The 23,695-nt window shown below is 40.6% G+C and overlaps 1 protein-coding gene across 1 annotated transcript in view; it reads left to right on the top strand.

Moving 5' to 3' along the window:
• Exoc4 (exocyst complex component 4) overlaps positions 1-23,695 on the top strand; it is a 725,423-nt gene that overhangs the window by 607,272 nt on the left and 94,456 nt on the right. The window contains exon 14 of the mRNA XM_032906792.1: positions 9,651-9,829. Within this exon, the coding sequence (XP_032762683.1) occupies positions 9,651-9,829 (179 nt within the window). The remainder of the gene's footprint in view (positions 1-9,650; positions 9,830-23,695) is intronic.

Here is a 23,695-nt window from a genome sequence, read left to right as displayed (position 1 = left end):
GCCTTTATTCTTTTGGATAATCACATGAAGAAGAGTGGCTGGATCATGGGATCACTACATATTTAATACTATATGAAATTGCCCAGAGCCCTTATCGCTTCACTTCCTTGTCAACATCTTGTCTGTTTTTTATTTGCTGTAAGAGTTTGCATAAAACTAGTATTATTTTTTAAATGCTTGATAAGATTCTATAATGAAGCCATCTGTTCTTTTTTCCTTTTGAGAACCTTTAGTTATTATTTTGGTCCCTCAATATGCATGCATATGTGTATATTTATAGATCCTATTATTTCTGAATCCCTTTCATAAATTAAACATTTCAAGGAATTTATTTATTTCTTTGATCTAAGTTACTGAAGTCAAAGACCTGGGGCAGGTTTGAAAATTCCCATGTATCCTTCTAATGTCTGTAGGATCTGTGGTAATAGCCCCCATTTAATTTCTGATATTAGTAGTATGAGTCCATTCATGTTTTTATTAATCAGTTTATTTAGGGCAAAAGCTGCCCATCTCTTTCTAGTATAACATAGATTCTTAGTATTTTTGGCTTTGTGAGCCATGTAGTTTCATCTTCATCTGCTTTTCTCTGCTATTGTAGTATGAATGCAACCATAGTACACAACACACAGATAAGGAGAGCAGCTGTGTTCCAGTAACACTCTTATATAATAAGATAAATATATAGGACTCTTAAATATATAGGCAGTGATTGCACTGTGGACATTAATCACCAAGCTTCATTTTTATCAATTGAGGTTTACAAAGAACCTTTTTGTTGTTTCATTAATTTTACTGATTAGATTTTTCATTTCTCTAACTGTTGCTTTTGGCTAACTTTGGGTTACTTTACTCTTTGTATGGTACCATAAGCAAGTAAGGGTGAAAGAAAGCTGGCATCATTGATCCTGTGGCTGTCGTCTTCTTCATTGTTTCTTCTTCTTCTTCTTCTTCTTCTTCTTCTTCTTCTTCTTCTTCTTCTTCTTCTTCTTCTTCTTCTTCTTCTTCCTCTTCTTCTTCTTCTTCTTCTTCTTCCCTCTTCTTCTTCTTCTTCTTCTCTTCTTCTTCCTCTTCTTCTTCTTCCTCTTCCTCTTCTTCCTCTTCCTCCTCTTCCTCCTCCTCCTCTTCTTCTTCCTCTTCCTCCTCCTCCTCCTCTCCCTTCTTCCTTCTTCTTCCTTCTCCTCTTCCTCTTTTTCTGGTGAGCATTTACAGTTTTACATATCTCTCTTAAGTTCTGTTTTAGCTGTGTCCCACAAATGTTGACATACTGCATTTTTCTTATCATTCATTTCAAAGTATTTTCTCTTTCCCTGATGATTTCCTTTGTGAGCTGAGATTACTTAGAAGCATGGCACAGATACATTTTGTTATTGATTCATAATGTGATTCTCTTGTGTTCAGATGATACACTCTGAAATGAACTCAATTCTTTTATTACTCATACTTGCCATAATGGCCCTGAATGCCCTCTGTCTATGTCACTCGTCAAGGTATTGTAATGGATGTATGCATATGCTTCCCTACTTTGATGATATATTCTATGCTTATTAATTAAGAGATATATGTGTGGATTCTCGCATACATATAGTACACACACACAAATATATATATATATATATATATATATATATAGAGAGAGAGAGAGAGAGAGAGAGAGAGAGAGAGAGAGAGACTTGCTTGCACTGTCATCTAGATAATGTCACCAGTTGGATAAGCTGGGATGGCTACTTCTTTGTTTGCCTTCTCTCAGGAATCACGGTTTGTGTTGCCTCTTGTTCAACATCTGATTAGCCATTTAATTATTTCTTCCATTTGTAGTTGTACCATGACAGGGGAGCCAATTCAATACCATTTCCTCTTTATGGCTAAAGCAAAGTCAATATTACTTTTACTCTTTTGGGGAGAGAGATGTAAAATCATCTGAAATAAAGACAAGGACAATGTTGATTTCTTCTGACATGATTTCATTAATCTTTAATCATCACAAATTATCCCAAGCCTATCTCTCCCAATAATTCCTGTTTCTTTGTGGCAGAGTATTACTTTTCATATAGAAAGCAAACTCTGAACACTGACTGTGCTCATGGCTATTGAGGTAGCTTTGAATCTGTGATACAGTATAAAATGGAACTAGCATGAAGGAAAATTTGCTGTAAACTTCTGCTAAAAAGTAAAATCACACAGAAAGATCATTAACTGTCAAGAAAATGCAGATCAAAACTACTGTTCCCGTGAGACCATTACTATAATTTTAAAGGCCAAATAATTACAATTGTTGACAAGGATATGGGATTTTGAACCCCTAAACCTTTCCTCAAAGGTCAAAGGTTGTTTTATCATCCAGTCCAGCAAGCCCACCTTTAGGTACCAAGACACGTGAAGACCCATTTACACAAAATGTATACAAGATAGTGACATGGCTGCACATGTAGACACGAGCCTGTAATCCCCGGTGCTCTGACACTGAGGCTAGTCCAGATCCTGGGAAACCTATCAAGCCCTTGGATCAACTAAAATAGGGCTGTAGAATGAATATTTGCCTAACCACACGAAGGCCTGAGTAAATTGGCTGTGCTAAGGAGAGGAAGAAAGGGCAGGACGCACATCTCTCCAATCTTAGCACTCAGAAGGCAAATGCAAGAAAATTGTGAGTTGCAAGCCAGCCTCAGCTACATAACAAGAGTCTGTCAAAGAGAAAGAGGGAGAAGGAGAGGGAAAGAGAAGAGAGAGGAGTGTGGGAGGAAAGAGAAAGAAAGTTGTATACACAAATCTTTTTAGCATCATCATAATAACTACTTAAAGTTGGAAACCAACCATGTAAATCCACATGCTGATTAGACGAATTGATATATCAGATGATATATTCTTGTTTGCTAAAATGAAAATATTAAAGTACTGCTACATCCTTCAATATGGATGAATCCTAAAAATATGGAAAATGAAAGGAAAGAGTAAGCCTGGATATGAGTAGCAATTACACACGAATCTCCAAAATGAGAAAATCCACTGAGATAAGAACTAGATTCTTAGTTACTTAAAGGGGGGTAAGTGTGGACCTAAGTGTACAGAACATACATCATAAATCACTAAGCCTCGTGCTCTGTGTCCAGTAAATATGCTGATCTAAAGGCACAAAGGGACAAGTGGGCATCCCTATCCATCCCCACTTCACAGCAACCATGGTGAATTGCTGGCTGTTACCCCTAAATGAGAAGAAGCCCACAAACCCTGTTGTTTCTTTAACTGAAAAAAAAATAATAAAAGGAATATTTATTTCTCATCCTCTAACAAAATGAAAGAAAAGAAAAGCTGTTGGTGTTTACCCACATACGACTTCATTCCAAAGAACACACCAAGACTCTGCCATACCCTGTCCCAGTTCAGTCTCTGTGCACTGCAGAGCCTCATCTAGCCACTCAAAAGGTGTGTGTGTGTGTGTGTGTGTGTGTGTGTGTGTGTGTGTGTCAGAGACAGAGAGACAGACCAGGTAAATGTGCATGTGGAAGCCACGAGTTGACTTCAAGTGTCTTCCCTAATTGTGCTGAGATGATTTTAGAAAAACAAATTTTGAAAACCTGATTAAAGAACCATCAGTGATATTCTATCCCCATCATGTTTGACAAGGACAAATTAGAAGTTTGAGAAGGCTGAAGCTTTAGCAGCTGTAAAAAGCGGAAGTGTGAAAACGGAAGAGTCATTGTCACATCTGATAAGAACCAGTCAGTAGTTTTAGGAATCCAGGCAGGTGACCTGGCCTGCTGTTGCTTTCATCAGTTTAATCTCTTTCAGATAATTCTTCAGTGACTTTTATTAGTTTATATCAGCATATTTTACTTTCTTTACCTCCACAACAGAACCACCCAGTCACCTTGTCAAAGAATATAATTAACTCTCATTAGCATTAATATGGGTTCAGTATCGAATCTTACATACATCAAAATGCAACTTGGGCAATCCACTTCATGTACTGATAGTGAACATAATGTAGGAATTGATCCCCAGGGTTAATGAGGATCAGAGTAGCACACAGGAGATGTCAGTGTTAACCACAATAATGGTATGACCTCCACACCACCTAATAGCTGAAATGACGGAAGGGGCACATGTTAGTAGAGATCAAGGAAGCCAGAGTAAGTAGGGTATAGAGAACCACACAGAAGAGGCAGCCATGGCTGACTACTATGGGCAAATGCACTGCTTCTCCCTTTTCTTTGCCTTTCAGTTTTCTACCAAGACCTCTGATTTCAGAGCCTGCATGTCTTGCAAACGGTGAGCAAGGGTTGTGCTACAGTCTTCCAAAATATATCACAACCATGAAAAGGCAGAAGTGAATTACAGATCCTAGAAAGATCTACCCTCTGTCACTCGTTTTTAATCATTCTCATTTTATACCCACATCTTAGAAAGCCATGCTTCTAAGTACAGAGTAATTCATCGTGTAAAGCTACTCTCTATTCTTCCACCCTTCAGTAGAGACTCAGAGTCTCCTGAATCATTGCATTCAACTATGAGTTCTTTAACACTCTGATACATGCATGAGGATGGTTTTATTTAAAAGCAAAAAAAAAAAATCATGAAATAGCAAATTTAGCAGGGACATGAGGGAACTGGAAACCTTGTTCATCTATCCAACAGTAATAAAATACTAGATAAAGTAAAAGCACAAACCAGCATTGGTTTGCTACCTGTCTTGGCATGCCAGGTTGCCTCTGTTGTCTTTCTACTCCCATAACAAGACAGCAGGAGTGAGGATCGCATACTGCTGCCCCCTGCTCCATATTGCCCTTGCCTGTAGCCAGTGCCTCAGCTGGCCAAAGTTCTCTCCTGTCTTTCTCTAGCCTTTGTTCCTTAAAGACCTGAATTCCTAATGAGCCTACCCTTCTTTGTCTGTGTACCATGACTTTAACATACTGTTTACTGTGAACATGAAGTTACTAAGAGCAGTGCCTGTACTTACATGATCCTGCTAATCCTATTGCACTGAGGTAACTCACTTTCTCCCTGGAAAATTAGGTGACTCCTAGGCATCCAAGTAACCTCTTTCTCTGCCTGTTGGTTCAGTCATGTGAAAAGTTCCAAGCAGCCTAACGACAAGTTATCCTTCTAACTAAATGCAGCCACTGTTATATCTTCCAACAGAGGTACTTTTTCCTGGGCACCACCAAGGTTGGCTTAGCCCAAATCTGAGGGGGAAAGAACCGTAACTCCATGAGTAATATTACTGATGAGAGAAGAGACTATCTTTACTTTTAATCCTGAATTCCCAGACTCATCTTTCCTTGTTATTAAGGGGAACAATATGATTAGTCTTTTGGTCAAGTATTCCGGCACAGTGATATTGTAAGTACTTTCCTAACTGGTAAGAACCGGATTCTGCCCAGGCCATCCCACTGTTATACTTGCCAGTATCATCTGAATTGAGAGTATGGCTGGAGAAGGGAAAGCCAGGTATGCACTCTTTGAACAAGATATTGTGGCCGTGAATTAAACCCTGAAAGAGCTAACAGAGGGACTGGTAGAAAACCTTCAGGCAAGGAAGGCAGCCCCATACCCCATGTGCCTGTTTCATGTGAATCTGGCGCTGTCAGGCCCAGGAAGGAAGGAGTCTCTCTATCTACATAGCCATTGGCATGGGTCTTGGCACTTCCCTGTTCTTATTTTGACTCAGTGGCCCTTGCCCTACAGGCAACATTGCTCCACTATCTGGAGGTTGTCACCTCCAAGCTGAGCTCAGCACTGGGAAATGGTAGGAAAAGATTCAGGGAACAAGCACAAGAAAAGAGATAGAAATGGGTATATGTCATGTCTGATATAGCTCAAATCTTCAAATCAATCACTTTTGAAACCATTTATGATGTTTCTTTCATAATTCCATGTAGCCTGCTGAAAATGCAGATTTTTTTCCTCTTCCTTTCAGTAGATAACAGAATTATTTAAGTTCTAAATGGAGACAATTTTGTGCATCCTTTGCAAAATTCTTTGAAATGAATTCTTGTCAGATAGACTTCTTTAAAGATTATAATTGTGTGGTAAAATTAAGTTAAACAGATTTAACACTCTTAGCAAAATTCTCCTAAATGAATCCTTGTCAGATCAAGGTTTTTAGAGATTTTTTTTTTTTAAGTGTGGTAAAATTTAAGATAAGAGGCTTAACACACTCCTTCAATTTCATAGACTATGTGTGCTTGTTGGCCATCTGGCTATGAAGGGGGTCTTCCTAAGGGATCAGTTCTTTAAACATAGGAGCTATGACTTCTGCTTTCTGTCCCTGGCATTCACACACACACACACACACACACACACACACACACACACACACATACACACACACATCATGGTATCTCTGAGCAGTGATAAGGACCTGTTACTACCAAGTGCCTGTTATGTCATGTTCTCAACATAATTCTTCTGTTGCCTGTAGCATTCAAAAGTTTATCTTCATTAAATAATATGCTTCAAAAGAAGAAGATTAAAAACTGTCAAAATTCAGATCTAGGAAGAGGCAATAATTCTCATCAAGTTATCAGTAGCCATCAATGTGGTGGTGAAATATTTACAGAAACGTTGGATGCATCTTTAGCATAAGGGAGCCACAATTCAAGGACAGCCGCAAGCCATCCAGACTCCTAGTATCATTCTGGTGTCTGTGAATCCTGTGCGTCCTCCTGTCTCCCTTCCTAGGGTTCCTAGCATGTCTATTTAAATGTCTTTTCATGTTTGCTGAAGAAAGTTTGGAAGATACAGAAGATCTTAAAGAATGTTCAAGTCCCCTAGTTGACATTTTTCAGCAAATAGACACCCAATATTCTTTAGATGCATATATGGGATTATTCAGTTTCTATCATATTCTGTGCACATGGTGTAATAATAGCTTATTTGAGCCAACTGCATATCATCACTAAAAATAAGGCACACCAAACAGTTTCTGTGATATTAAGATTCTCTATTGAATAATTTCTAATGACTCCACAGTGTTGATATGGTTCAATTTAATAAGTCAGAGAGTTTAAAAAAGAAATCTGCAGCCAGGCATCTTGCTAAGGTTATTTTAACACATAAAACTCTTCCACCAGGCTCTTTCACACATACATAAATCCTCAAAGGAATGATTTTGTGTGTGAAATGGTTCTAGCTGTCAATCAGTTATTCTCCATGTCATGGTCTCTATGCGTCTTCCAGGTTGTTAAGGGGTGATTATGGATTCCCATCAAATGAGATGTCTGCTATGTATTCAACATGAGGCAGTTTGTATTTTTCTAAGTCTATTGCTCTCCTGTCTGAGGAGGTTAAGCAAATGTCACTGATCCAGAGGGAAGAGACCAGCATGCAGTGCCTGGGGCCCACAGCCCTGCACAATGGATTAGACTTCTGCATAAATGCACTTGTCTTGATTGTCACATTCCACCCAGGGTTAGACCTACATGCATAAAAGTGGCTCCAAGCCTGGCTTTCAAAGCTCATTGCTTCCCCTGTTGCTTTGTAATCTCCCAGCTCAGAGACATTTTTTGTGTTATATCTATCAAAGGTGATTAAGGGGCTGGAAAAGTTGATTTATAAGGACATTTTAAAAAAAGTAGATATTTGCAGCCTAGCCCAAGGGAAGATATTATAGATGTTTTCTCTTCTCACATCATGAAGGAGGCTTAGTTTTGCTTTTCCCAGTAACTAGATTTTAAGGACAGCCAAATTCAGAGGAAGTTTTCTGAGGATGAACTCACTTATGCTAATTAGATGATTGTGTCAGTCAGAAATTGCATTTAGCAACTACTAGCAAAGTGGAAATAGCAGCAGCTCAAACAATAAGGCCCTCATTTTCTCTTCTCTGACATGAAGCCCAGAAGCAGTGTATTGTCTGGGGCAGCAGTGTGGCACCTGTGATGTCACAAGTATGCTTGTGCCTATCTTTTGGCTCCGTTATTCTTAGCAATGACTTCCTCTTGCAGTGTCTCCTGATGTCTAAGAAGAACCACTCTATCTCAGCTGCTATGGCTGCATGCCAGACAGGGAATAGACAAGAGTGGGCCTTGTCCACCATGATCACTTCAGAGAATTGTCTCCTACACAGCCCTGATTCCGTATCACATGGCACTCAGAACCACATTGGCAAGAGGGATGGGAAGACTTAGTGAGATCGTTTGTTTTATCATTTTGACATTGGGCACATTTTCAACCTCAGCAATATGAAGGGCCTTAACTAGGCAGGATTGGAATAAGGAGCACTAGGTAGGGGATGAAGGGGTATGTGTCATAGTAATTCACCTCTATAGTAACTGTACTGCTTGAAGGTTCCATTTGCAGTACTCTCCCTTGGGGCTTAACCTCCCACTGCTTGCTCTTGCCTATGTAAGTGCACTTATCAGCACATACCTTGAGTCATGTATAAATACCTAGCCTCAATGGCACTAAGAAAAATAATAACTAAAACTTGATGGTTTCTGTTAAGCAATTTAAGCATTGTATTATATGCTTAAATATCCCCGGCAGGGGATGAAGACAAAAAACACAGTTCACTGTGAGTTGCTGGTGGTGAAACTGGGGGATGGACATATGGAGATTGTGTTTTCATGATTACTGATATCTTCCCAGTGAAAAGTTTTCAAAACTACCTTACCTGATCCTCACTTTACTTCAGGAAAGGTTGGTGCCATTACTACCAGAAGTGTCCCACAGGGAATTTCAGCATGACATTTTCAGCAAGCAACAGACTAAGGCTTCATACCTAGATATCCCAACTTAGAAATCTGGGCACTAATTTTTACCTATGCATCTCTTGAAGTTAGACATATGGCATTTGGAGGGGCAGTCACCTCCAGTGTATTTCTCAGACCACAAGTAGTGTCTGTCAGTACACTCAAGTATCATGTGCTCTATCATCCCTCTCACCACAGCAGACCCAAGTCAGCCAATCACCTCAGACTTTTTCTTTTAGAGCATAACCTTCTACTGAAATGACGTTAATCATGGGCGATGGCTTAGTGTCAGACACCTTTATCAGCACTTAATTCACCACACTTCATTCATTCACTGTTTCTGTCACAGTGCTGGATCTGGTATTGGATTTCAAGTTCTGTCTGTCTCTGGCACTAGATCTTAAGGGCCTGTTTGTCCATTAAGAATTTTTTTATTGTATTTCATGTCACTACCCACTGCTTACTCAAAGCTTAAATTGTGTTTTCCACTCAAATGGAGCCCCCACATCTGTTCACTAAGCTGCTTTGAGTTTTAAAAGCCTTAGGACTTAGAAAAGGCTGAGGCACCTCTTTCAGCCTCCTCTGGTGTTAGCTCTGCTTATCCACACGTGTGGCTCAATGCCTAGTGATCTCTATTCATATTAGCAGCCTCTCCCGCCTCTCTTTCTCTCCCTCTCTTCTCCCCCTTTCTCCTTTAAAAAAATTATGAAATTCTCATTTCTGCTGTGTCTAGCCAGGTGGTCTCCAGAGTCCTTTCTTACACCCCTCCAGAGCACAGTAGGCTTTGAGAAAACCATTGAGTTAAAGGAGCCATGCGTTGCTTTTGCATGACTCTGCTTGTTCCTCTAAGCATACATGAATGCTTATATTTTATTTGCTTCAGATTCTTTTTAAACTAAATGCTTAAACCCTGCCCCATCCTTTACCAAGCAATAAGTGAGCTGTGGTTTGCTTGTTTTTCAGGGCAGCCTTTGGCAAGGAGTCTGAGGTTCTGATTGGAAACCTTGGTGACAAACTCATTCCTCCACAAGATATTCTCCGTGACGTCAGTGACCTCAAAGCCTTGGCCAACATGCATGAAAGCCTGGAATGGCTGGCAGGCCGAACAAAGTCAGCTTTCTCCAGCCTTTCTGCATCCCAGAGTAAGTGCCTAGGAGGGTAGCAGCCTCCGGATGGTCGCAGAGCGGGTCCAAGTGTTTTTATTTGGAATGTGAATGTGTATGCCTGTCACCTGATAGAGCATGCCCAAGACTGTCAGAGCCATGTGTGAGTTTTGTTCATACTACATCTCCTACATCTTCTGGGGAAGAACTCATCTCAACTTCCCTCTGTGGAGTAGGAGGACAGAAAAGGCTCATGTCACAAGGCCCCATATTTAATCCTAGAGACACTGCACCCTGGAGCACAGAAGCACTGGGTCTCAAGAACAGAAAGCAACTCCTCTGGTCCTCCTTCCAGCAACTTCCCTCATGGCCATGGGTGCATGGCCACACTCTTCCTCTAACTAGATAAAAGCTAATAAAATGTATCCAAAAGAGAATAGTACAACTGATTGAAATAGAAAATAGAAATAATAAGGACCACAATTATTCAGAAAAAAAAAACGAGTGAAAGTGGAGAGCTAACAGTTACAGATTTTTAAGATACTGAGACTTCGGGTATGAAATGAAAATGAGAATCCTTTTTATATCAAGGACCAATGCTTCAAGGAAAAATAATTAGAAAACCTTAAGGCACATAAACTTTAATTACTATAGAGTAAGTGCTTTTTAATGAAGATTTATTTGATGTATATGTGTTTTCCCTGCATATGTGTATATTTATTGTATGTGTGCCTAGTACCTGTGGAGGCCAAAGAAATCAAGAGGGTCCCTGGAACTGAAGTTAAAGGTGGCTGTGAGCCACCATGTAGGTGCTGGCAACAGAACCCAGGTTCTCTGCAAGAGCAGCAAGTGCTAGGACATCACCGTGGCCCCTAGTGCATGCTTCTTAAAAAGCACTGGTTCAGGAGTATGCGTGGTGTAAAATAGAAACCGAGGACAGCTAGTGCAGGTAAAGAAGAAAGCAAGTTTGCATGTGTGAGTCTGTGTGTGAGTGTGTGTATGAGTGCAGGGAGTGAATCAGGAAAAGCAAACTCGATAAAGAGCAGTGAGATCATCCTGTCAGGGCTAGCATTCAGACGGTCATCGAGAGGAATGACTCCTGTTTATTATGATGTAAGCTGAGTAGTGATGTGTTATCAGTGTCCTTTGAGAAGGTATTGTTTTTCATTAATCACAGTTGCAGCCTAGAAATGGAAAAGGAGTGGATGAAATTCACTAAATCGATCCTTAAAACACAGGCAGTCTGAGATCCTGTGAGGCTCATTGCTCTCGCCCTCTAGTGCTGAGCATGACCCATCCCCACAGCTGGGGCAGAGCAGAAGAAGCTGGGGAAGCACAGTGTGGGTAGGAATCATACCCCGTGCTTGGACTTTTTCTTAAAAGTCACTTACACTTTATGTAAAATATTTTTATCTAATTATAAAATTACAGGTTAATTTTCAGAAGTATGCACAAATAGGAAGTGTACCAGTTTGAGGTAGTTTGGGGCATGGTATTACATTTGAGCAGTTTGCATAAAGAGCAGTCTGTGAAAGGCTACTCCAACTTGACAATTCCATAATCACAGTTCTGTCAAAAGCAGCCACTGAAATCAACCCTCTTCTCTCCCAGATCCACTGTGCTCTTCCTCGCTCTAAAAAGTCAGAGCTAATTGTCTCTTGATAACTACAAACAGCTCTAACTAGGGACCAGGTGCCCTCTTTCTGGCTTCTTTTAGCTCCTGTGAAGACAGGTATATTTCTCAATGATGTTTCGAAGGGATCTGCTTGTTTGTAGCCATAGCTGTCGATGTAGATATGATATATACACATCCATATATACATATATATTTATGTATAATAGCTGACATTTTATAACACATTTTTTTAATTTCGAGTGGCACAGCATATTGGATTTATAGTCTGTCCATTCTCAATGGGTTTCACAAGACAAAACAGTTTGTAACTCTAAAGCTAGTCACTGTGTGATTCAGACAGGCTAAGCTAACTTGGCATTAACTGTTTTCTAAAGGAGGAAAGATGCTCTCTGAGTTACACTTAACTTTGTAATTGCTCAATTTAGCTGTTGTGTTCATGTCACTGAGAGTACCCAGTGGAGATGATGTCTAATTCACGTCTTTAATCATCTCTGTTATTCTGACAAAGATATCTTCTACTGCACCCATTAGTGCTGTGTCTCGTGTACTCAGTTCCATTTTATAATACAAGTTGCACCCTCTCAGTTCCTTTCAGGGTGATTATTCCACCCAGTGAGTGATTTAACTAACTGTCAGCATTTTAAAAATCAGTTCAAAACCCAAGTGAACTATAATCACTACTTCTGGTGTCTTTGCTAAAACAAAGCCCAAAGCAAACCTGGTGTATCTTGCTAGCAGTCAGCCCAGTTCACCCCCACTTGCCAGCTCTGCGATTTCCCAGAGACATGCCCATTGATGTTTGTCATTTGAACAAAGCAGGTTCTGCTAATGGCCTACTCAGAGTGTTCCATGTCAGTGTGACTCTACAACAATAGAGGACAGCTCTTTATGTTTGTCTTGAAAAGCGGACCAAAAGATTACAGCATCTTGAGTACTTCCAGACCAAGAGACTAGATAGTGTGAAGACGAAACCTAGCAAGATGGCGGGGGTAGGGGGGAGGGATTCAGACTTATTTCTTGTTCTACACCCTGGTAACTATTTGCTATGGTAAATGTCAGATTGCATTAAACTTACATTGCAGCTTTAATGGACTAGAGACAGTTTGCAGAAAATCATTTTTATAGTAAATGTCTCTTCACTCAAGGACAGCAGGATCCTCATCCACCTGAAACATGCCATAGCCTTCTGAGGAAAATATCACCTATGGGTGGCAAAGTATGGTTGGTCTTACAGGGTCCAGGAGGTCAGAGTGAGTGGCATTTTACATAGAAAAGGATCCTCTCCCTTTTCTAGATGCTGACTGCAGAAAACATTGCTTTTACTTTTATGCGTCTACATTCCCTAAATAGTTGCTGTTCCACCTCTGAGGGTTCTCCCTCAACCCTGGCTATACCTGCTCCCCTTAAGATTCTTTCAGTTAGAGAATAAAAAGGTAACTCACTAGTTCAGAGAGCGAGCTCGCTGCTCTGACAGAGGACCTGAGTTCGATCCCAGCACCCAGAACAAGCAGCTCACAATTGCCTGTAACTCCAGCTCCAGGGAATCCTACCTCCTCCTCTGGCCCATGTGTGTCAAAATCCAGTGAGTGTGGAGAATTCATGAACCTCCTTTATACCTATTTCTCAGCATTGATCACTGTCCCCCATTCTCTAGTGATCACCATTCTACTCCAAACTTCTGTAAGATCAACCTCTTTAGGTCTAGATGTGTGTGACATATGTGATGCTCATTTCATATAGTGTAACACAACATCAGACCAGATCTCGTTCATTCCTCTCTTAAATGTCTAAATTGTGTGTGTGTGTGTGTGTGTGAGAGAGAGAGGGGGGGGAGGGAAAGAGGGAGGGAGAGGGAAACAGAGGTGGTGGATGGAAGGGAGAGGGAGAAAAAGAGAGAAAGAGAGAGAGAGAGTTTTCTTGTCCATTTATCAGTTGACAGTTAATGAGTCTATAAACATGGATATGAAGCTGTCCCTCTAACTTAGTAACTTCGTTGTGTATCTGGGCCTGTGCCCAGAAGAGGAATTGCCAAGGTATATGCTAGTTCTGGTTTTAATTTTGTGAAGATCTTCTGTTCTGCTTTTCAAAATAATTTTGTTAATGTACAATGCCATCAACAGTTTGCAAGGCTTCCTTCCCCCTTTCTGTTTCTCTAACAGCATTTGCCATCTTTCTTGCTTTTGGTAACACCTTTCTGGGACTGAAGGGATATCTCATTGTGGTTTTGATCTGACCTGTGATATTGAACTGCTATGTTTTCTTTTAAGAAATATCTATTTAGGTATATTACACTTTGTTTTCTACTGACCTTTTTTCATTTCTTATGCATCCTGTCTACTAACCCCTTATTACATGTGTTTTTTGTCACATTTCATAGGTTGCCTGTTCGCTCTATTATTTGCTTGGCAAGAAGTCTGTTTTTGCCTGGGGTCTTCTCCAGAAGTCCCGTCCTTCCTAGTGTTCTGAAGCATGTCTTCTGTTTTCTTCCGATAGTTCCATATCGTCCTTTCAATTAAGTCTTTAGTCTATTTAGAGTTTGCTTTGGGAACTGATGGGAGATAAGCGTTTGTCAATCTTCAGGGTGTGGCTATCCATTTTCCCCACACCGCTTGTTGAAAAGACTGTCTTTTTTACAGTGTGCTTACCATTGTTGTTGAAAATCAGCTGATTGTTTATGCATGAGTTTATTTCTCAGCTCTCCAAGTGGATATATTGGTTTTAAAATGTAGAATACAAAGAACTGAAGAAGACTCCAGGGTATGTTCTGCCCAGGTTGCTTTCTCACAGGGGACCTGCATCCTTTCTTGGATTCTGTTCACATCTCTAGAACTAATGTTCTAGAACATCCTCAGTTATATCCTGCATTGTGCTACTTAAGAGAAATCACTACTTCACGTTTTTCTATTAAGGCTGTATGTTCAGTCTCTTATTCCTGTGTTATGTTTTATTCAGAAATTCAGTATTCAATCTTTTCTCTTTAAAATGTATCTAAAGGGCTGGAAATGTAGTTCATTCAGTGGAACATTTGCGTAGCATGCACAAAAACCAGGTTCAATCGCTAGCACCCCATAAAACAGGGGTTGTAACACTGGCCTGTAACCCTAAAATTCAGGAGGTAGAGGCAGGAGAGTCAAGATCAGGTCATCCTCAGATGATTAGTTTTGATCACCATTTTCTTCTCACACCTCAACAAAATATCTGTGCCTTTTTTTTTTTGGATTTATTTTATTCATATGAGTACACTGTAGCTGTCTTCAGACACACCAGAAGAGGTAATCAGATCCCATTACAGATGGTTGTGAGCCACCATGTGGTTGCTGGGAACTGAACTCAGGACCTCTGGAAGAGCAGTCAGTGCTCTTAACCACTGAGCCATCTCTCCAGCCCAAAATATCTGTGCCTTAGGTGCATGGAATTACTGCATATATCTCTTGTGTAGCTCATCTGAGTTGTAAGCAGTATTAATATGCCACCTTTTGGGTTTTGTTACAAGCATTCTCTAATTGAGAAATTCGGCCTTGTTATGCAATGTAATATATTCTAGATACTGCGCTGCGCTACACTAGCCACTATCCGTGTGGCTATTTAAGTTACTATGTCATTCCCTCTTTCTACCACTTGACTTCATTGTGCTGTCATTCTACTGAGCATGGCTGTGGCTCGTCATACCCCCCACCGGTGAATGGATGATTCTAACAGTAGCACTCTGTATACTCTGCCCTTGCAGCATACTCAAAATGTCTCAGTGGTTGTCTGGAAACCTGGTAACACTCCCCAACAGAGATGTATGTTTTGGACCCTGCGTTTTCTAAACGTCTTTTTCTGTTGGTGTTAATAGATGCTAAAAGTGAAGGGGTGAGTGATCATATGGCCTCAGGAAACATTACTGTGAAAACCCTCTGAGGATGCCTCTCTACCCGAAATCTATGACAGTTTTCAGTGTATTGCCCAAGCTGAAACAGCAGTAGAGTTTATCAGACATATTTCTCATGGGAATCCATCCTCTCTTTGCAAAGATACTCGTGGGCCTTCCCCCATTAAACCAGCTTCCTGCCCTCACAGTTCAGTGCTATAGTGCTGTGATGTGCTTAGCAGCATCTCTTTCTCCCATCATTGCCAGACCGAGATGTCCCACTGTTACTTACTTTTGTACAACCCCACATGACTTATCTTGTGATCTTCTTATTTCACTGTTCAGTTAGTTCATTTGTTCTGTTTTGCTTTTTATGTTGGAGTCAGACAATGGCCCACATCCTTCTGGGTTTCCTTAAGACCCAAGTTGCACTACTGACTCTTTTCTATTCTTCACATTTATTTCACAGTTGTCAAGGAGTCCAGGCAGCCACATACCACGTCAGGCCAGCAGATCCATCACGAGGCTCCTAAGTCCACCTTATCAAAGTAAAAAAAAAAATTCATATTTTTAGACACCAAGTTTCAGAGACAGTACAGGAATGCCCATATGCCCTCCTTGTTAACATCTTCCATTGAGATAGACTATCTTGACTAATGAGCCAATACTCATGCATTACTATTAACTGAAGTCTGTAGTTTCAGTTTCTTTGGTTTGTCTGGTGTATGTTTTCTCTCCTGGGTGTCCTAGGACATGACAGTACAAGTAGCCATCCTGTTTCCTTTAGCTCATGAAGACTAGTGGTTTCCTAGACTTCCCTTGTGATTTTTAATTGCTTTCAATTACTGTTTCAGAATGTCATACTTAACGTAGTGTGTTTTGATCAAATCCCTCTTACTCCTCCCCCCATTTTCTGTTTTGTTTTGTTTTTGGTATGTTATCTTTTAATCAATTGAGAGGCCTTAAAATACATACTTTCCAGCTCTTGATGACATTGCTACATTGAGGGAATAGTGCTGGCTGGGTGCTTATAGAATGTCTTTCACTGTGGGTCTATCTGATATCTCCTTGATCAGTCTGGGCATATAGATTTTAAAAAGGAAAAGTACCTGATATAATGTCATTCTCTTCCCACGAACTATTTATGTTCTTACCATAACTTACCATTGATATCATTTTCAATTTACTTTCCATGCCTCCAATTCATTTAATCTTTTCTGGATAGTTCCTTCTGGGTTCTAGATCAATTCTCTACTTTCCCACCACAAAGTGGCTTTGTCTGTTTATCTCTCTAGTGACCTTTAATATATACATATAATAAATGTACCTATTATGAACCAAATGTTTAGCCAAGGTCCATACTTTCATAACTAGCTATCCAGTTCAAATAATGATATTATCAGTATAAATTATAACCCAAGGCTCAGATAGGCTCCATATTGGGGGAACTGGGCTTTGTGCTTGGGGCATTTTATTGGGGCCTTACTACCACTTGGCTGTCATGTGTATTAACAGCATTTGATAGACTAGTACAACTGTATTATTTCAAACAAAACCATGTTGGGATCTCTTCACTAAGATAGCCATTTTTACTGCATTGTCATCTGACTTTAATGTATAGTGAATTAAAATCTACTTCCAAACAAACATTTTGGGGTAGCACTTCTCACACTTGACAGCATATAAACTATAATCAGTAGGAGAGCTGGGCCCCACTCCAGAGGTAATCAATGCAAGGGACAGGGTATGCCTGAGCATTGTGCTACACCCCAAGCCAGTCCAGTGAATCTAAGAACTACAACCTCATAGGGAGCTAACAACCTCAGCTCATATTAGAATTGCACTGGCTTTTTAATAGCAAACAGTCAAGGTTGAGAACCACTGACTTAGAGCCCCTGAACATTTCTTCCTCCATTTCTATAGCTCCATGTATATAAGAGGGATTTTGCAGGAGGTTTGCTGGTTCTATTCTTAGAAGCATGGTGTCGACATAATCCCACCCTATAGGCAGGAAGAGCAGCCACTGAGATACATTACTTAGATGTGTAACAAGAATCTTAGAAGTTATTAGCCTGACTATTGCCCAAAATGATTGAAAGTTAAAGTATTCTTTTTATACTTCTGAAGGTACTAAAGGAGAACACGAAGGTTTTTCTTAACACAAAAGGCTTTGGTTGCCAAAACCATTAAGTGACTATGGATCAGGTACCGGACAGTTATGTCATTGAAAATGTAGGTAGAATGGTGCAGGAAGCCAACCGCACCCGCATGCCCACATGGCTGTGTGGCACGCCAGGACACGCCCACATGTTGTCTGCTCTGTGTGTCAGTGCTTTCTGAAGTGGACTTGTACCTTTTCATGCAGAAACTCACTACCTTGGTCTTTTGTGCCTTGATGGTAAACAGAAATGAGATGCAAACCTCCCAGCTAGTCTGCTGCAGCACAAATGAGAATGAAAGTGTCCCGTGGGGTAGACTTCCATTTCAGCTTTGCTTTTGTTAAACCATTAAGCCAGCAGCCCCTTGTCCTAATTGCATCTGATTCTTTTTAATTAGAACTCTCTGTGTAGTGATTCCTTTCCTGCTTCAGTATTTACAAGTTTCAAATATTTGTGCACTGTTATCAGACATCCCGCCTCAGTCTGTCTGAGCCTGCCCCTGTGTGTTTAGCTTCTCTAATCATCTTTCTGTACTTAGGTTTCTAGTCCCGTCATCACTGTCTGGTGTCAGTAGCTGACATTTCCTAAAATGAACTCATCATATGTCTTCATGCCTATCATTCTTCCTTTATTGGTGATACAAGGTCATTGTTTAGTTTCATGGCCGTGATGTTTACTAAGAAAATTAAATACCATTGGTGACATATTTCCTTCATGAGTTTCCCACCCACTGACCATCTCTGAGTTTGTTTGGGGATTCTCTAATCAACATTGAGTATACTCCTGTATAAGCCTTTCTTTCATTAAAATAACATCCAAATTCACTGCCGTATTCTACCCAACTTCACAACTCATCATGTTTTGTTTGGGCAAAAACACCAACTGATGATTTTTCCTTTATTTCTCATTAACTGTATGGTGTTGGTTTTTATAAACTCATTGACACTTAAAAATCAAGGAAAGAACAGTATAGAGGCTGCTGTGGTCAGAGGGTGTGGCTCTGAGGACGCTGACTGCTGACGTTAGGAGTGGAGGTAATCCTCTTCCTGGGTGTCATAAGGAGTGCCAACTGCTCGGGCTGCCGTCTGCTTCTCATTGATATGTGCTATGACTGTGGATTAATGCCAAGCTTCGGGGGCCCCTTAGAGGTTCCCCATGTTCCTTTTTGTTTTGAACAGCCATAAATGCTGATGCATAAGAGCTACTCCCCCTTTGAGGCATTCCTACTATGAGTGGCTCCCTCACTATGGTTACTTTTGCCTCTCCCCACACAGCTTCTTTTAAGGTAATATCTAGAATATGTCCTGCTCTCCTTTGTTCTGAACACCTAAGCCAGTTCCCTGTCATCAGTCTGCTGGTGTTTTGTTATGCTCTTTGTCTTGTGCCAAGTCCTGATTTGGGAGCAGAGCTTCTCCCACTCTGTAAGGAGGCAGATATCAATTGCAGAGTTAGAGGAGGCTAGTGCTGTGGGCGTTCCAATGTAATTACGAAGTTCTAAGTATCTGCCCATAAAGAATTATGTGGCTATTTCTGTGAAAGTGCCAACATTTGTATCCATAAGGGGAATATTTTATTAAAATATGATAATATCATGGATGCTTAAGTGTGGTTGCTGGGAACTTCCAGCTGAATGATTGTGTCTGCAAAACAAAACTATAAAATGGAAACAGGAAGAATAAATATAAATGAAAATCTCTGGCAAAAATGGGAGGCAGAAGTTGGAAAATAAAAATGCTCTAAAATGGCATGCTAAAATTTCAGGGCCAGCCTAGAGAGAGGGTGTGGATTCCCTGGGTCTGAGGTAGCACCCTGCAGAATAGGAAGGAGGGCTGGCTACTGGCAAGCACAGCTTAAACAATAAATCCAAAGGGATCAATTTGGCTGCCAAATGGCCCAAACGTTGCAGTGAGGAACAGTAACAGACAGGACCAGAAGGCACATATTGTACTGTTAAATCTTGGCTCCTATCGGTGATTTAGGTTTTTTAATACTTGAGGTAAGCCTAAGAGCCAGTGTGAAATCATGACTTAATGAACTCCATTGAGAAAGCTATGTCTTTTAATTTTTTTCACCTTTGACACAAAGTTTGGCTGTGTCAGGAAATGTAGTGAGTGAAAAGAGGTGAAACTTGACAAGGAATTCAAGAAGTGGAGGGGAGGAAGGACTGGCTGCTTCCATGCAAGAAACCTCCGTCATTGGGTGTAGAAAAATACCTTAAACTTAAACAGGATATTCCTCAGAAAGTTTATGTGTTCATCACCAGTGGTCGCAGACCTTTGTTGGACTACCAGAGGGCTGTGTGTGTGAATGCGTACACATGTGACAGCCCCAAAGGACAGCATAATGACATTGATGGCACTCCACGGTGAGAGCACCCTTCATGGTTTCAAGGACCTTTGTAGACATTAATTCTTAACAGCACATCCCTGCCTCCAGCCATAGTTGATAGCTTTGACTAAAGGCCAGCCTTTATTCTCTTAGTTTAACAAAGTATGATCGTGGAGCACAGAAATGTGGCTGTTTGCCCGAGGTCAAAACAAAACAAAAAATGGTGACTAAATCTGGTTTCTGAGTATATGGGTTATCCAGTAGTCACCTGAGGTAAGGGTACCTCAGAATTCAGGCCAGCATGCCTCTGTTTCCCACATAAACAAACAGAGACATTCTTAAACTGAAAACAAACAGGGACATTCTTAAGCTGTCCCCCATAGTTACAGCAATAGGGTGAAGACTGTGCTGAGTCCCTGAGATCAGCACAGGAACTGTTTCATGTGCACTGAGAGGAATTGTGGGAGGAAGCAATCTCGGTGCGTGCCGTGGCTGGCCCTGCCCCTCCCCGCTTTGGCCCCCAGAGGACCTGTTTTGAAAAACTCTGTCTTGTTTTCAATGAAAGTTTCTTTTATTATCTTAAATCTATAAATATAATGTATATTACAAATTATTCAGAGAAATGTCAAGGACCTCTGTGTTCGTGTGAGGAAAGCGAGTGTGTCGGGTGTGAGTCTCCACAGCTTTGTGCTGCGTGTTAATCGTAGCACTCTGGTTGTTGAATTCTGAGTAGATTTGACTGAGTTTTTACCTAACAACTTAATTCAATTTTTATGAAAGGAAGAATAATGGGAACTTTTCTATAAGGCTGATGAAAAACCCAAATGCTTCATAGAAACCCAGACTATCTGATCTGATCCTTGAGAAAAGCAAAAACCTGCAAATGTCAGAAAGATGCTAAACACCAGAAAGCCCCTTTGGACAAACTCATCTGAAGAAGGTGCTATTTGTAGGTGACTTTTCTAGCAAGTCTGTCAAAAGCTTCTTCTGCAGATAAAAATTCAATAACCTTTCACTGTGGATGTGCCACAATTATCACTCATTTAAAAGCAGTCCCTCTAATGGAGCATTTTATCACACCGGACAGTCTCTGCATTGTTCATTATTTAGTGTTTGCTAAGCTGATGGCTCTTCCACTGCACTTTCCTTATCTCTGCTTCTTCAGAATTGGATTTTATATTTCTAAACCAGCCAGATATGACAAGTCATTTTCTTTCCTCTTGTCTTTTTAAAAAAACGCAAACTTGATTTCTTTTTTCCAACAATCACCACTTAGAGATTAAAGTTATTGGAAGTGTCTGTATTAGCCAGCACTGGGCCGCGGTGAAGGACTGTTGCATTTTAATTGCAGTCAGGGTTTCCCCTCTTCTCTTTATCGTTTATTTTCCAGCGTGTGCACAGTCTGTACCTCTTTGGACTCCCACATGCCTCCCGTGCTGTTCAAACGCAGTGTGTGGTAGGTAAAGATGAGGGTACTGCAAAGTGTGATGTGCATAACAGACAAGGCGAGGGGGTGTTATCAGAATTCTATATTATAGAGCTTCAGCATGGCGGTGATAAGCAATGTAAGTAGATCTCTCTGTAAACACCGACTGTCTCCAAATGAGAAAGTTCCCGAAAGGAAGATGATAAAGTCATTAGCCTGACACCCGGGGGGGATGCCAGTTCAAACACCATCTCCTCTACGTGTGGCTCTCATACTGAGGATGTTAGCTGTCTTCACTGAGAAGTTATACCGCCTATGGCTCTAAGAGGGTTGTTTTAAAGCAGGCATATATCCCCGACTCTGACCCAGACTTAAAACACATACTTTTAGGTGTTTGTCTTTTATTCAGAATGTTGTCCTGAGCTCTTTCTAATGGAGGCCAAATTTGTTCTCCTTTTAGTGAGAACCTGCTAGGACGAGTGGCCACATCTTCCAATGTAGCTGACTCTTAGCTCTGCTAAGGACATGTGCATTACAAGATAGTCTCTCAAATTTTTAGAGAAATAATAGAATTAAATTTCATGGCAGGTATAGCTGTACAATGAAATCATCTCAAAAATGAGAAAAAGAAAATCCACATTTTAATTTCAAGAATTATATATTAATGAACAAAATAAAAATGACTCTGTAGTCTTCCCTCATATACTGATAATAAGAACTTCGAGGACTGGCGTTATAAGAATATTTGCTCAAACAGTTTTCAGAGGCAGGAGGACTTGAAGGAGGGCTTCCTTCAAATCTGTCTCTGGAAGGAAATGCGACTAAAACTCCACCATTGTATGTCATTTGGTTAAAGACACCACAAGCCCAATTAACGCATTAGCTCAGTCCAACAGCCTTTTACATTTTCACGGAAATCTTGAAAGTGTGGTTGAGAAACACCCCCCACGAGAGTTCTGCATATGTCACTGTGCCAGCCTCTCTGGAAAGCAGAGCATAGGTCACCCACAGACAGATGGCTGCCACAAGTGTCACCATTGGCCAGAACCACTTCCTCTCATTTGCACAAAATTTTCTTCAGCACCATGCTCTGATTTTCTCTCCATTGACCCAGCCCTCCCTGTAGAACACTGAAGTCCACTCAGCACCTAATTTTGTACCTCCTCGCTTCTGACTTGCACTTCAGTCCCAGCATAGTCGAAGAGAAGAACAGGGCAAAGTACTTAACATTGCTAACATGTCATCTATATTTTAAAGCCCAGTAGGATTGCTTGGAGGATCAAGTCAACTAATGTATGCACAACACCTGTTCCAGTGAGTGCTAATGTCTGTGTTCTCCTGCCTCCTGTGAAGCTCTTTTCCTTCTGAGATCATTTTACTTCCGATCATCTCACTGCACTGCCAGTGTTTGCCCACAGCGTCTTGATAAGAAGTGCCCAGTCTGTGTCCTGTTTTTGTGTCTCTTCCCCGTTGATGGCTGAGCCAGTCTGCTTGCTAACCTGACTTCACTGTCAAGGGAATCTTTGATGTATTGCATTTGAAATTAGATTTTTGAGTTCTTAACTTCAACAGCTTTCAAAATTCCATGTGGCCTGGGAACTCAGGCGTAGGGGAGGCTGTATTTATTCATAACCATAATAATTGGGGCCTGATGTGAAATCCCAAGTTCTTGTGAGTAACTTCTCTGTAAACTTTAACTTCGGACTGTCAGGCCAGGTGGACCTGAAGAAGCTGTGGTGTTACTGTAACAAAAAAAAACAACAGTCCACCTTTTTCCTGAGCCTTTAACATCAAGGGGTTCTGCCTGCATTGGAGCAGGTTTATATAATGACGGTCCTTAATCCATATCCACACTTCACCTGGACCTGGCTCACAGGAGTGACAGACGATGCAGCTCCCTGCTGACCCTGCTCTGCTGCCCGTGGGGTCCTAAAACACTTGACTTTCGAGAGTTCAGATTCTGCTCCTCTCTCGGAACATTGCCAAGGAATGGCACTTTCTCTTTGTTTCTGTTTCAGCCATCATAATAGGCAGTTCAAGGCTCTAAGTACATTCACAAGTTGTGCACGTTCATCACCATCATTCAGCAGCAGAACTTTCCTCTCTTTTGAAGATGGAAAGCCTAGGTATCGATTAAATTATTCCTTCTTTTTTCCCAGCCCCAAGCAACCAGCCTTCTACTTTCTGTCTCTAGATATGTCACTGATTTTAGTACTCTATACAGGCGGAATTATATAGAATTTTCTTTTTGTTGCTAATTTGTTTTATTTTCCATCTGTTCCATTTAATAGTTATTTTGTCTCTAATTGTGATAAAAATTAAAATAAAAGCTAATGAATAATTCCTTATGTTTTTAATCCTAAGAAATTCAACATTTACAATTAAACTTTAAGTTTCCTCTTCTATTATTAGTCTGGACTGTATACCCCCTAAGAACATGTGAAACAACATGTTGGACTATAGGAAGAAAACATAAGATTACTTATTTATATATGCTTTTTAA

This window comes from Rattus rattus, chromosome 6 (assembly GCF_011064425.1).
Source record: "Rattus rattus isolate New Zealand chromosome 6, Rrattus_CSIRO_v1, whole genome shotgun sequence".
In the NCBI taxonomy this organism is placed as follows: Eukaryota; Metazoa; Chordata; class Mammalia; order Rodentia; family Muridae; genus Rattus; species Rattus rattus.
The sequence above is the reverse complement of the archived record's forward strand: the minus strand, read 5'-3'. Positions and strand labels throughout refer to the sequence as shown.